We start from the raw sequence: 14,033 nt of genomic DNA, 5'->3' as shown, positions 1-14,033 counted from the left end.
ATCCCCTGCTCAAGCAGGGCCACCTAGAGCACTTACCAAGGATGAGGACTGCACAGCCTCCCTGGGCAGCCTGTGCCAGCGCTCGGTCACCCTCACAGTAAAAAAAATATGTAATTCCTGATGTTCAGAGGGAACCTCCTGTGGTTCAGTTTGTGCCCATTGCTTCTGGTGCTGTCACTGGGCACCACTGAAAAAAGCCTGCCTCTGCCTTCTTCGCACCCTCCCTTCAGGTATTTCTATGCATCTAGAAGATCTGCTCTGAGCCGTCTGTTCTCCAGGCTGAGCAGTCCCAGCTCTCTCAGCCTTTCCTCATAGGAGAGATGCTCCGGTCCCTTCATCCTCTTCACTGGACTCTCTCCAGTATGTCCGTGCCTTTCTTGGACTAAGAAGCCCAGAACGGGACACAGTACTCCAGGTGTGGCCTCAACCAGTGCTCTCGTTGTCAAAAAACCTGGGCATCTCCTTTGGAAAGGAAAGTTTTGGCACGAGAGCTATTCCAACTGGGACCAGCACGGGTTTGGGATAGCTGCAGCTTGAGCACTGCAGGGTTGTTCTGTGCTCCCTCTGCCAAGCCTCTTGTATCTGGGACTTGCTGTTGCATTTGGGCAGCTTTGGTCAAGGAGGGATTTTCATCTGGGTAGCTCAGCTTTGCAGACCTGACCTCTGGGATAAATGTCCCTTTCTGAACGCCTTTCTTTTTTGGCACTAGCTTTCTTTTTTTCCTCCAGTTGCTGCGCCAAGGCTTGTTCAGCTTGCAACACACCAGGACATAACAAGAACATGCATCATTTTGTAGTTTTTTGTCTAAGGCAGCAAAACAAAAATAAGTACAAAAAAATAAAAATTACTTTGGTGGTGGTTGGTTTGGGGTTTTTTTCTGTGAAAGCTCCTGAAGCATAAAAATAGTGCCTTTTCTTGAAGAGGGGATATTACTAATGTAAATCTGATGCTGTTGGCAGAGGAATAATATGCTGTATGTCATAAGGCAAGAGACTGAGGAGGAGCTGGAGCGATCGAAATGCCTCATGGGCATGTGCGATTGTGGGGATGGGTATTCACACAGAGGATGCTTTCTTACATGTGCCCAGGGCTTTCTCTTATCTCTGAACATGAACCCATAGTGAAATAGAAATGTTCCTGTATTAATACTGCATCAGAGATAACCCTCATCTGAAAAATACAGTAATACTGCACAACTGGGAACCCTTTCAGAGCGGGCAATTGGACTAGCAATTTTGTAGCGTGTTGGTAATGAAACATTTGGGTTCTGTGTAAGCAAATGGGCAAGGTTAGTGGACACATTACTCCGGCTGTCATTGTCCCTGCAGTAACCGATGTAGAGGCTTTATATTTTCTACTATCCCAGTAAGGGAAAGAAAAGCAGGAAGTTAAAAATAGAAATCCTAGAATGAATTAAAGTGCGAAGAGTGAACAAGCTCGTAGTACTGCTGTATAATTTTAAAATCCCTTTTTTTCCCTTAGAATCTGGACTTTAATATATGTATTACATTGCAAATTCTGGCGGTGGCTGTCGTGCTCCAAAAGGTCACCTCCATACAGGAGGATTTATTGTGGCTGTAGCATGTGAACATGGCCATCCAGCCCTGGATCTGTGTAGCTACCATTTGTATTGATGATTCCTGTCTGTATTTCCCTTCACCTGATGCTGTTGATTTGCAGGAGAAGTTGTCTGTGGGTCTGGCCTTCAACACCGGCGGCTAAAAAGATTCTCTTCTGGTGCCTGTGGATAGAGTGTAATTGGTTTTTTTCATTGCTCTGTCAACAGCTGTGGGCAGATATCAGGCCTTTATGAGCTGGTTTTTGCAAGCAGTTTCCCTGCAACACCACCCTACACGACACCGCCGAGTTGGTTAACTGCCAAGCACCCTTGGTTTCACGCGGGTTACTTTTTCTTGTGAAGTTTCCTATCAAGATTATATGTGATTTCTAAAGCAGGGGTCCAGCATAACGTGGAATTGTTTTCTTGATTGGCAGATATCCTCGTTGATGGCCAGCTTTGTGACTGCGATATCGTGGTGAACTGCACGGTGGGAGACCCTGTCCCGCTGGAGGTGAAGCTGACCAACTGGAGCAAACACAGCGTGGGACCCTTCGCTCTCACCGTGATGCCCTACCAGGATTACCAAAACGGGGTGCACAACTACGAGCTGCAAGATGCTATCACCTTTGTGGGATCCAACACCTTCTACATCGATTCGGTATGTCTATCAGATGTGTCGTGATGCCGGATGACATGAATTTGCAGAAAAGGACTTCAGTATTCCATTGTGCTTTCTAAGGCAGATTAATTTTTGGAAAGCACCATGATTTCGGAAATTTAAAAAAAAAAAATCCAGCTATTGCTAAAGGTGTTGCTAGGTTTGAGGATATGGAATCATCTCTCTGCAATGGTTTTAGACTGTAATTTCCTATCATGTAAACCACTAGTAAAGTATCAGAGACAGTGACTTTTGGTTGCTCTAGATCTGACAAAATATGAATGGGTAACCTAGATAAAATGCGTAATACCATATTGCCAGTCCCTTGAGCCATCCAGTGCAGCCTGCAGTAATAGTTTGTAAGTAACTTTTTCTCTTTAGTCCATAAGAAATACTCCCCAGGCTGAGCCAAGGAACACTGCAAATCAGTTTTAGTCAGGTCCTGAGGAAATGCAACAGACTGCAAAAAGAAAATGTTAAATGTAATGACCGATCTGACGAGCTGGTTCATTTCCTTGTCGCTTAGCATACTTCTGTAAAACCATAAAGAAAAATAGAAAGCATGCTTAAAATGAGACAGAAAAAGTCCCTTTTTACAACAGTTGAGATTTTGATTTTTATCTCAGTTTCTTCTTTAGAACATTCAAGTCTAGGAGCTTTTTGCTTCTAAGGCAAGACACTGAGAATATGGATAACACTACTCTCTCCCATACCCTTCCCCCAAAAATTGCAACAACAAAAAAATCAGGACTGAAAAACAGACAGACAGTACTGCAAAGTGGAATAAGCAGTACTTCTGGTAACTTATGAAATAAACATGAAGAAGATAGTGAGTGTTTGGGATAGCGCTTAGGACCTTTGCTTAGGTCAGCTCTTCGGATCACAAATAAAATGTACTTGTCAAAACGGAATATGTAAGTGAACCTTAGTATGAAAAAAATGAAAGGTTAACCACAGGGATAGTCCCCATGCATATTTTTCAATTATGCGTCATGGGGAGAAAATATTTCAGAAAGCTAATGATCATGGAATAGACCATCAACTTGAATTTTAATGGGGGCTAACTATATTCTCAGCTGAATAATTTAAATATGTCAACAGAAATAATCAAGAGGTGGCTTGCTTTGACTCTCTTTCTGACAATGTGGAATTCTTAGTTGGAGTGGCAGTGTTTGGATGCCCAGCTGCTGAAAGACCTGACCCTCCAGGCTAATGAGGGGAAAGGGGGATGTCAGTGTGATGTATTCTTACCTTCTGACTGAGTCTCCTACAGGGCAAAAAGTCAGGAGTTCACATTGCTTATGCCTACCCAGGCAGCTTTCTCATACGTTACGGTCCCCGCTTTTGCCCTGCTGTTCAGTATTGTGACATGTCTCCAATAGCATGGTCCCTAATAAGTTAAAAATAGCACTGTTTTCCCATTTGTCCGCCTCGTCGTCCAAACAGGTGAAATTAAGAAAACGTCGAGTCTTAGACAAGAAGTGTTATATTTCATGGTATGTGGTATTGATACTTGTCATACATAGGCTCGCACAGAAAATGCTTAGTCATATTTCTTTGAGGCATAGAGCCCTGATCATGGAAGAAAATTCTTCAGACAGTGTATCTAATGCGGCCAGAGTCCCTTTCATCCCCCATAATAACTAATTCAGTAATGGAAAAAAGATTTCAGAAAGCCGCACTTGTTTTGGGGACAAGAAGAAAGTCCTGGTTTGTGCATTTGATGCTTCAGGGAAGAATGAACATACTTAGAATTGTGTTCATGCTCTGACTTTGCCAGAAACTCAGACAGATGCTGGTTAAGAAACCAAAGAAGCACATGGTTGGGTGAGATGAAAGGTTTAGAATTTCTCTTTTTTATAAATGAAAGCTGAGACACTGGACTAGGTTTGCTGCTGGTCACTGGTTAACTCAGTGCTGCTCTGTCAAAGCTGTTAAACACGTGCCCACGATTTTCATAAACTGAGGTCCCGGGCACACGATTATTTTGCTTGTTTAATGGAGGTGGCTTGAGATGCTACCACTTCCCAGCTGCTTTTTTCAGCCCCTCTGCAGGAAGATGTTCCCCGCTTCCCCAGCAGACCCAGCGGGAGCGATGGTGTGGGCATTCGTTTTTGTGCAAAGTTGGCCAGTTTAGCCAAAACAACGTTCGTCAGCAGTTTAAGCTAATTGGGCTGACTTTACACTGACACTGGCAAGGAGGTGGTGACATGATTTATTGCGCTGCCGAGCTGGGTGGGAGGAAGGATGGAGAACTAGCATATGGTTGGTGTATGAGTACTGTATGGTCAAGAACAAGTGGGAGCATCAGATATTAGAGCAAGAGAAAATACTTCTTATGTCCTGAAAATCTGGTCTGTTGTCATGCTGATGCAGACAGTACATTATTGGTGCTCAACTGAACGTGATTTCTCTGGGAAAAAAAACAAATGAAACCCAACCCCCCTCTGCTTTCCTAAATGTTAGTTTCATATTTAGCCTGATGCTCAGCAAATCACAATTATTTTTGATTCCATACTAAAAAGTCTCAAAGCAGTTTCTGTTGCTATCTGGAAGACAGGGGATATATACAGGGATTTTCATGCACATGCTGCTTTGCAGTATAAATAGAACTTGTTTAAAAGGTAAAGTCATACGATTTTGTATTTCTCTCTCTTGCGGTTTGAAGTCCAGGTTAGATGAATTATCTTGGAAGTAACATAATAAGGGCTTTTTCACCTTTTTGTGCTCTTGCTTCAATTCAACGCAGAAGTCTGGGTTTGTGTCACAAAGCCTCTGCTGGGAGATACTACTTCAAAAAGCAAATCTTCTACTGAAAAAAATGAAGTGTATTGAGGTATTTCCATGCATTTTAAATTAAGTAAAATCTTTAGTTTTAAGCACAACTTCCAGTTTGGTTAACTTTACCTTTCTATGTCTGTATTTATCAGAAAAAGTGACTTCCTCAGTTATGATTTAGATAATAGACATTTCTGTTCAGTGCACAGTTTTGAAACATAACACGGTGGACCCCCACCCATTAAAAATACATTGCACTGATTTATGTTTTATCTCACTTCACAACTTGAAGTCTAGCTTTAGCCATATTATTAAAAGTTCTTAGTTCTTACCGATATTGGAATTTGTTTCTTTTTTTGACTAATTGGTTGATAGGACAAAGTTACTTCATAGCAAATTAAAAACAAAAAAATTATCTTCTAGGGAGAGTCCTGAAACTACCAGCAATTCATCTTTCCTTGTTCCTGCTTTTGCCATTACTATTCTCAAGCAGGGCTTTTTTTTCCTGCGTGTGTTATCAGGCACTGGCTCAAGTGATCGGTAGTGGGAGATGAGGAGAAATTCATTAGTAGATGGTCATTTTGAATCAGCTCAGAAGCTATGATGAACATTTGCTCACTTCTGGCAAGTCCTCTGTGGCCCATCTGGAACAAATTAGTTTTCTTGGCACTGTTCTACTTGCACTGTAAACTCTTTGGGGCAGCGAACAGTAGCTGGCACTAGCCCTAATCTCCAACTGAGCTCCCTAAGTACTACAGCAGTATAAATAAGTAGTAATTAGTTCTAAGCAATCACAGTCCCACATGGTAGCCTGAATCAGGGAAGGATTAGAATGGAGCTAGAAACTTAATTTTTCTTCTATCTCAGTAGAACAGAGGAGTAATGTGGGCATTTTTTTTTTTCTTGATTCTTCAGTGTGTGTTTGGGTTTGGGTTTTGGGTTCTTTTTCTTTTAGGAGTAATGTGGGCGGGTTTTTTTCTTGAATCTTCAGTGTTTGTTTGGTTTTGGGTTGGTTTTGGTTTTGGTTGGTTTTGGTTTGGTTTTTTTTCCTGGGATAGAAGCTTCCCGTCTTTGGTTTCCATGATTTGGTGGAATTTTAGTAAAACCTTTTTCAAGTCTGACTTGTCTCAGCAAGCATGTATTCAACAGCATCTCAGATTGGCACAACATATAAGCACATATCTAGGCATTGACACTACGAGAGCTGTGTGCTGCTAGATGGAGTGACGATACAAATTTCATCTGGATCAGGCACGAGTGTGTGTTCCTCATGTTTCTGGGAGGTTAGCTGGATCGTGCACTGCGATCAGTGGGAGGGTGTGTGCTGTCAGCTGTGGCAGAAAACGTCTGACTTATGTACACATCTGAACAAGTCACCCTGCACTTGCTCCCTTCCCAGGCAGCGGAGAGCCAGTCGCCAGGGCTGATGGTGTTAAGGGGACATTTTACCTCATTCTACATTTGATCAGATGAATCTGCGTGTTGAACAGCTGGCTCAGATGTGGATATCCACTTTACAGACATTGGGGCGGATTCAGTTGCAGACTGAGACATCTGAATGTGTAGGTGTCACCATGGACGCTGGCCAGCTAAGCTCCCATTAGTCAATGGAGGCGTAGTCTGGAGCCAGTAGAACCTGGCTTACACTACACAGACACTGGGGTGAGATTCAGTTGCCTAAAAGTAGGCGTCTACCATCATTTGGGTGCTGTGGGTATCCCATCTGGCCTCCATCTCCTGCCAGAAGTCCTGTAAATCATCCTGTACATCTTGCCAGCCCTGTGCACACGTCTTTATGCCTTAGGTCATCCCAAATGTCATGAGGTGCCTACATTTAGGCAACTATATCCTGACTCTATGGGCTGGCTAGGTAGAGCATTCTCTGTTTGCTCCACTGGCTGCATTGACTAGAAGTCTTCTTACTGCAGAAGAAGCTCAGATACCTAGTGTGCAGACACCGAAATGTAGGTGGTTTATTCTCAAAATTAACCCTGTGCCTGGAATACCAGTTGGGTTGGATCTGGCCCTTTTCTTACTGGTCTGCTGCTGATGTACTTGTGGTAATCTGGGAATGTTTGTAGGCAGCCCCACTAGAAAGGCAGCGTTACTTTTCAAAGTTAGTTACTTCTTGTAACTTGTGCAGAGCCACTTGCATCTCAACAGTGCAAAGGTTTCAAGCTACTTTTGCTTCTCTGTTTCTTCCCCAGACCACAAGTGTTGATCAAAGTAGTGGTTGTACAAGTGGCCGTACACATTTGGATAGTCCCCAGACCATGAACCGTGAACCAGGTTGTTTGGTCTGTGTGTACTGCACACAGGGAGATGGGATGCAGGCAGAACAGGACACATCCCACTACCTGCCTCGCTGGCTCTACTCGCTTGTGCTGTAGAAGCTGGTGACTGGTGCAGAGACTTGTGCTGCAAAGGCAGGAGGAGCAACCAACCATGTAGGAAGAACCTGAAATGAGTGCTGATGTTTCTGAAGCCACCTTCCTGCTTGCCAAGGGCTCTGATCAATGCTGTTTTGGAGGTTTCCTTGTGGTGCAGCTAGATTAGGAAAAACAGACTGGGAGCTTGAAAAAGATATGGGTCCTGAGGAGCCTTCATTTGCTGTTTTCCTCCAGCCATTGCTGGCATTGGGGCCTACCTCTGTCCTCCTCTGGAAGCATGTCGGCATCAGTTCCAGTGAGGCAGAAATAAGTCAGGCAGCCCTGGGAGGAGGGGACGGAAGCAGGAGGGGAGGCTGTTTGATGTTCTGCATGTCCAGACGCAATGCCAGAGGGCAAGAACTTGTACCCAGCTAGGAGGGGAGATGCCAAGGACAGGGGTCAGGAGAACAGCTGTGGCTGCTCTGATCATTCGTGCGGATGATATGATGCTGATACAAGTTTGCTGTAGGTCAGCAAAAGTGCCCAGCACCAAAGCCAAGGGGAGCCTGAGCTTTGTCAGCTCTGATGCTGCTGCTGCTTGTGAACAGCCAGGCCCTTGTGCAGGAGCAGCAGCTCTTCAACAGAGAAGCCTGATACCCCAGGGGACTGTACGGGGTGCACATCTGCTGGCTAAAGGACCCAGCAATGAAAGTCAAAAAAACCCTAGAACAGGAGAAAACAGAAACAAACAGTTCACTCCCCTCACATCTGAAAGCTACAAAGAACCTTACTCACTGGAGGTGGTGGCAGGTGATTTTCAACTCTCTGACATGTTCTTGAGGTGCCTCACACCCTGGGAAACTTTTCCTAGTGGTTCATCTCCCCCCTCTCCCCCACCATAGTCTAGTCATCATCCTTGTGCTGGTCTTCCTATGCAATGACAAGATGCCCTTCAGCAAAGGATGTCCGTAGACACTTTCCCAGTTAATACCCCATTGTGGATGTCCCAGTTCACCATATGACCAAAATTTTTATGGTGGGCAAGAATCCCGATTAGCTGCATCCCTTCACTGTTCCCAGTGGTAATATCCCATCAATTCCTAGTGATTTTGCTTGCAAAGATTTTCTCCCCCTGAATCCAATCAAGCGCAGCACCTCTGGGCATCTCAGGGCTTCTGGATCCAACACCAGAGTTTGTGTTGTGGTTGGGTTTGGGTCTCGGCTTGGCTGACCAGTGGTCTGTCACACTGTCACTGGGAATCAGCACTGCACTCTGCAACATGATGGACGCTGAGGTGTTTGGAGATGACAAAGAAAGGCCCATTACCAATGAATATTCAAGGAAAAAAGAAAATACACACGGGCACACCTGTTAAAGTAGGGATGACCCCTTGAATATATATTGAGTTTCAGGGTTTCAGGGTCTGAAGAGCAGAAAGGCTTCTTAGATGGTCTTAGCTGAGGGAAGACCAGTACTGAGGAGTATCAGGTGCTGTGTATTGGGTCTTTTCTGCTGAGGTGAAGTTGCCTTTTCACAAGCTTTTGAATAAATTCCGTCCAATGAAACGGCTTTGTGCCGATTCTGTGTTTTGCATCTGCAGCAACTTTAACACAATTCTAGGCACCCTGAAACTGGATTTAACATCCTGTGGAAGCAGATATTAATTCAAACATTGTCACATGCTGAACAGTCGTGGGGGTGTCAAAGTTAGAAATTACTTCAGTGTCTTGCTGAAATGATGGACTAAGATACATTATTTGTTGTAAAGATATGGATCATAAGTGGTTTTATGAGGAAGGGAAATATACGAATCTAGAAACAGTGTGAACTCTGTATTTAATTTGGACAAGTTAAATCAGGGTGGATACTTTTTGTGGGGTTTTTCTTGCTAAACTCAATTATTATAATGATAGTGAATATTAAAGATTCTTGATTAGAATTTGCAGTCAGATTGTGTCTGAATTATAAGTGGGGATGAATTTAGCTGTTGCTAAGTTGTTAAGTGGTGTTTGACCATGTGTTTAGCCTGAGTTCAGAGACGCGATTTAGACCTTTAATGGAGATGTCGATAAATGCAGCCTAAGGAAATATTTTTGGGTGACCTCTGCCTTAAACCAACTCTGTTCTGGAATCAGTGGCTCCTAAAGAACTTTTATTCTGGTCTGAGTTGTGCCACAGCTTTGCTGCGTGAGAGAATAATACAGGGTTTAATTTTCAGTGCTCTGGTTTTACCATTGCTAGAACAGGGACAAGATCTTTACTCCTTTTTGTGTGAAGGCAATATTGAGATGTGAATCTAGAGTACTTTGAGATTGTTTGAAGGAGCTACTGAATGGCAAAATACAATTGTTTGGGTTTGTTGCTGGCTTAATAATTAATACTGATTTTCACATTTTCTTTTCCAGGTGAAGCCGACCAAAGACTCCGTGTACTTTGGAGCACTCCTCTTTCTCTACACAGGCGATTTCTACTTGAATATCAAATTCCATGAAGACAACTGCAGCAAGGAACTGCCTCTCTCCTGGTTCTGCCTTCCTAGTGTCCACATCCGTGCTACAGAGCCCATGGGCCAAACTAAGCTGTAAATATACTGTGTGCTATTTGGTTAACCGCAGTGCGCAGAAATGCTTGGCACATCCTCTGCTTGACCCCAGCTTGTTTCTGTCAAACCTCAGGCCACAGGCCCTACTTTGGAGGAACAGCTGAACACTTTCTGAATTGGCTGACAGTCATTTGGGCAGCTGCTTTAGCTAATTTCAGAGAGAGAGAGAGAGAGTTTATAACTGCTCTAGAGTTTTCCTCTGTTTCCAAAAAGCCTATGAAACTGCTAATATGTGCATTGTACTTTCATATGCTCTGTTAATAATCAGTGGGCTTGAAAGGGTCTTGAGGACTGTTAAGAGAGCTGAATTTAACCATGTGTTTGAAGGTCTCAATTCCAACTTGAATAATCCCGTTTTAGCATTTTTCAACAAGAATTGTGTATCTGTATGAAATTCCTCCTGGCTTATGCTGGACCCATGGCATGTACCCTTGAGGTGTACTTCTGTCTTAGATTTGTTCACAGGCTTGTTCTTGTTCATTTCTTTGCTATTTGGTGTCTTTGATGGTAAATAGCGGTAATGATGCTTTTTCCTGTGTTACTGAAGGTAAGAATAGCAAATGTGCCTCCAGTTATTCTCCTCCTCCCCTGAGCCCGGTGCCACTTGTTCCTGGTAGAGTCACTGTTCGATAGGTCTATGAACAAGAAAGGAAGTAAGGCAATAAAGAGCTAAAGAATTTTGTCCTTGAGAAAGGAAATAAGCCAACTTTTGGGTTGTCTAAGGCTTGCCTGTGAATTTGGGCTTTTGCAATTCTGTTTTATACAATCACAATCGCTTGAAACATTTGCAGACACTTAAAGAGCCACCAGAATTTATCAGCTGGTCTTTAATATCACTTTGCATGATTTTTTTCATTTCTGCATCTGATCACATTTTTCGTGCTAATAGACTGGGCTTGATTATGTGGTTGGGTTTTTTTCCCCTTTGTTTTATTTAGAATGCTTAAGTTTAATTATTAGGCAATTAAGGCCATGGAATTCCTGACCATAACAGTAGTTGATGAATGTACTGAAAATTTAGCCTGTTGTCTTTCAGAATAATGTTTTTGTATAGCGAGACCCGTATTGACCCCACATAAAGCAGGGAGATGTCTTAGCTGTATGATTAATATATTATTTCATGGACCATATGTTTCAAACCTGTCTCAATCTTTTCTTAAAGTTACAGCCTGCGGCTCTTAAATTTGGTGGTAGGATACCTTTGGGGGTGGATGCACCAAGGTGTGTCAGGGGTGCTCCACTTAGCTCCACTTAGCTCTGTATGTGCTAAATCTACGTGCACAACCTCTTTGCAGAATTTTTGGTTGTTCAGGCTTCATCCAGATGTGAGCACACCACTTCATGCCTGATGTGGTCCATCCTGCTCATGCTGTGGAGCACCAGCACACGTAGCTCATTCTGGCTCTCTGCACCATGCCCAGTGGTACTTACAGATGTGACTGGTGTTTTCCCTAGGAACTACAGTGCTCAAAACTCAATTAATTGCATGTTTGCAAATGACTGTAATGTATTCATTCCAAATATATTTCTAATTTGAGGGAACTATAGCTATAGCATGATAGCTATATTTCCAGGATATGCAGGGTATTATCTCTGAAAACCTGTATTGTGGCAATCTTATCAGTGTTTGCTCTTGAGCTGTGGCTCTATACACAGCTTTAAATGTCAGAGTGGAAGTCTTCAGTCTTAAAATGACGGAAATCTAAGGCCAGCTGAAGATTTACTTGCAATGGTGTACTGCTCTCTCAGGTGCCAGCAAACCATGTCCAGTAGGAAAACTGTTCCATAGATTTGCACAGTGGCTCTGGGCCACTGACACCGATGGAAAGAGCGTCCAGCAAGCTGAGTTGGGCATGTTTTTTGTGTTGGTGGAACGTGGTTAATTGGTTGTGACATGAGGCTGCACTAGGTAGGTATATATGCAGGGAAATAAGGTCCTGGGAGAGTAGGAATTAAACAACTTAATGTTCTTCACAAAAGCTTGCTTTTGACATGCGTGTCTGTACTATGTTACACAACACTGTTGCAGCAAAATCCATATTGGGCTGTATTCAGTATTCCCAGCAGGTAATCTGCAGATGAAAGGAATATAGCTAAGGCTTTGTAAGGACCACACTGCATTTGAAACAAAAATACTGTTGCAGTCAGGATGTTTCAGCTTACCTAGCTAAGGGATCATTTCCTACTTTATTTTTGAGAGCTTTCTCTGAGATGGGATGTTATTGTTCTATGAAGCCTGTCCTGGGATACAACATTCCTGTGCCCTTTACTTACAAAGGATCCTGATCCACAGCCTGCTGAAGCTGTTGGAGTGTAAGCAGGTTTTACTATAACAAAAGCAAGCTGCGTATTTCCTAGGTTTCCAATACACCATTATAAATCTGCCATATGTGCTCATAAATATAAGTTCTTATGTGTGAGCTGACCCTTAATGGTCAATCTGTTCATTATATAGTAGACCACTCTGTCCTTTGTCAACTTTGATGCTTAGTTGCTTTTGGCAGTTGTGATATCTTTCCCAATTTTCTCACACTTCTACTTGTCTTGGTGAGAGAGATGAAACACAAGAAATTCTTCCTCCTGGGGATTATTTGTGACATGTCCAGGAGGAGAATATTTAAGTGTCAGCGTAATTTGGAGAAGGGTGAGAGGACAGTACTTGAGAGTACCGTATCACTGGGAGTGCTGTCAGGATTGGTCCTTGCAGTGCTTGAAAAAAGGATAATACTTTCCTGATCTGCTCTCCTTTTCTGCAACTGAAAACTTGTTTTTATTTCTCTCAACTACCCAGCTATTATTTTGAACATGATAAGCCAAACTGCATTGTTACACAGATGTATATCTGATATGATCCCACTTGGTTGAGTTAAATCATTTGTAATTTAAATCACCCTTGCTGAGAGCAAACATTGGTCCAATATATGTGTGCATTGGTGAAGCATAAGTTGTGTAAATTTAACTGTCCAAATAAATACTTATCTTGTGTTATTTACACCTCTGCCTGTCTCTTTTGTCTATAATTATTGATAATGTTCTTGTGTGTTTTTACTGATAGTAATAATAATATATCTCTTGATGCTGCATTCTGTCTCTGAAAGGATGTATTCGTCCCTGGAACTGAAATTTCAGCTTCACTCAAAACTTTCTGTTTGTAGATGAACTCAGAAAGATGTGTGTGAACTCAGAAAGAACTCCATAGTGTGGTTCCTGTGTCAGTGTCCATTAATTGTAAGCTGAGGGGAGAGAGAGGCACTCACATGAAAAGTTACTTATGCCTGAGTTTCCTAATGTTGCCGATGAGGGTGGTGAAACACTGGAACAGGTTGCCCAGAGAGGTGCCTCATCCCTGGAAACATTCAAGGTCAGGTTGAATGGGGCTCTGAGAAACCTAATTTAGTTGAAGACGTTCCTGCTTGTTGCAGGGGAGTTGTGGTAGATGACCTTCAACGGTCCCTTCTGACCCAAACCATTATATGACTCTATGACCCTTTCCATCCTCTACAAAAAGAGCTCAAAGGCTGGAAGGAGGACCCTTACAGAGGTCATACATCTGGGAAGAGTGGAAGCACTTGTTTTGTGTGCACCATCTGAGGTCCAGCTGTAGAGAGCTTTGTGGCAGGTGCTGGAGGCCGCAATGCCTGTGAAGGACCTTGAAGGCTAAAGAAGAAAATAAGTAAAATCAGGTTGGCTAAACGCCCGGAAGACAAACGGGATATGAAGCGAGGCTGGAGCGGATGCGCGATGCCACGTCGGCAGCTGGCTGAGAACATGAAACTCACAGAGAGAAGAAAGAAGAGAGAAAAAAAAATGCAACAAGTTCAGTGTGTTTGTAACTTAGTAATTAACCAATTATATGTAGCCGAGAAGTGTGTGAACAGTATTGATTAATCAATCAATGATATTTTAGTATGTTTCGCATGTACAACAAACGAGGATATATAAGCGTGGGGTTTGGACTAATAAGGGGTCTTCTGGTCAAATTCAGGAGTCCGTGCCTCAACCTCCTCAAATGGTGACCCCTATGGTGGTGTTCCAAAGTCTTGGAAGAATAGGGACGGAACTGG

The 14,033-nt window shown here is 43.0% G+C and overlaps 1 protein-coding gene across 3 annotated transcripts in view; it reads left to right on the top strand.

Annotated features, from left to right (window-relative positions):
• The window catches only part of TRAPPC9 (trafficking protein particle complex subunit 9), a 508,634-nt gene extending 495,671 nt beyond the window's left edge, over positions 1–12,963 (top strand). For all 3 annotated transcript variants that reach the window (XM_056330195.1, XM_056330194.1, XM_056330196.1), the window contains 2 exons: positions 1,996–2,219; positions 9,773–12,963. In XM_056330195.1, the coding sequence (XP_056186170.1) occupies positions 1,996–2,219; positions 9,773–9,952 (404 nt within the window). In that variant the 3' untranslated portion in view covers positions 9,953–12,963. The remainder of the gene's footprint in view (positions 1–1,995; positions 2,220–9,772) is intronic.
• Positions 12,964–14,033: the final 1,070 nt, after the last annotated feature.

Source organism: Falco biarmicus, chromosome 3, assembly GCF_023638135.1.
Source record: "Falco biarmicus isolate bFalBia1 chromosome 3, bFalBia1.pri, whole genome shotgun sequence".
Lineage (NCBI taxonomy): Eukaryota > Metazoa > Chordata > Aves > Falconiformes > Falconidae > Falco > Falco biarmicus.
The sequence above is the reverse complement of the archived record's forward strand: the minus strand, read 5'-3'. Positions and strand labels throughout refer to the sequence as shown.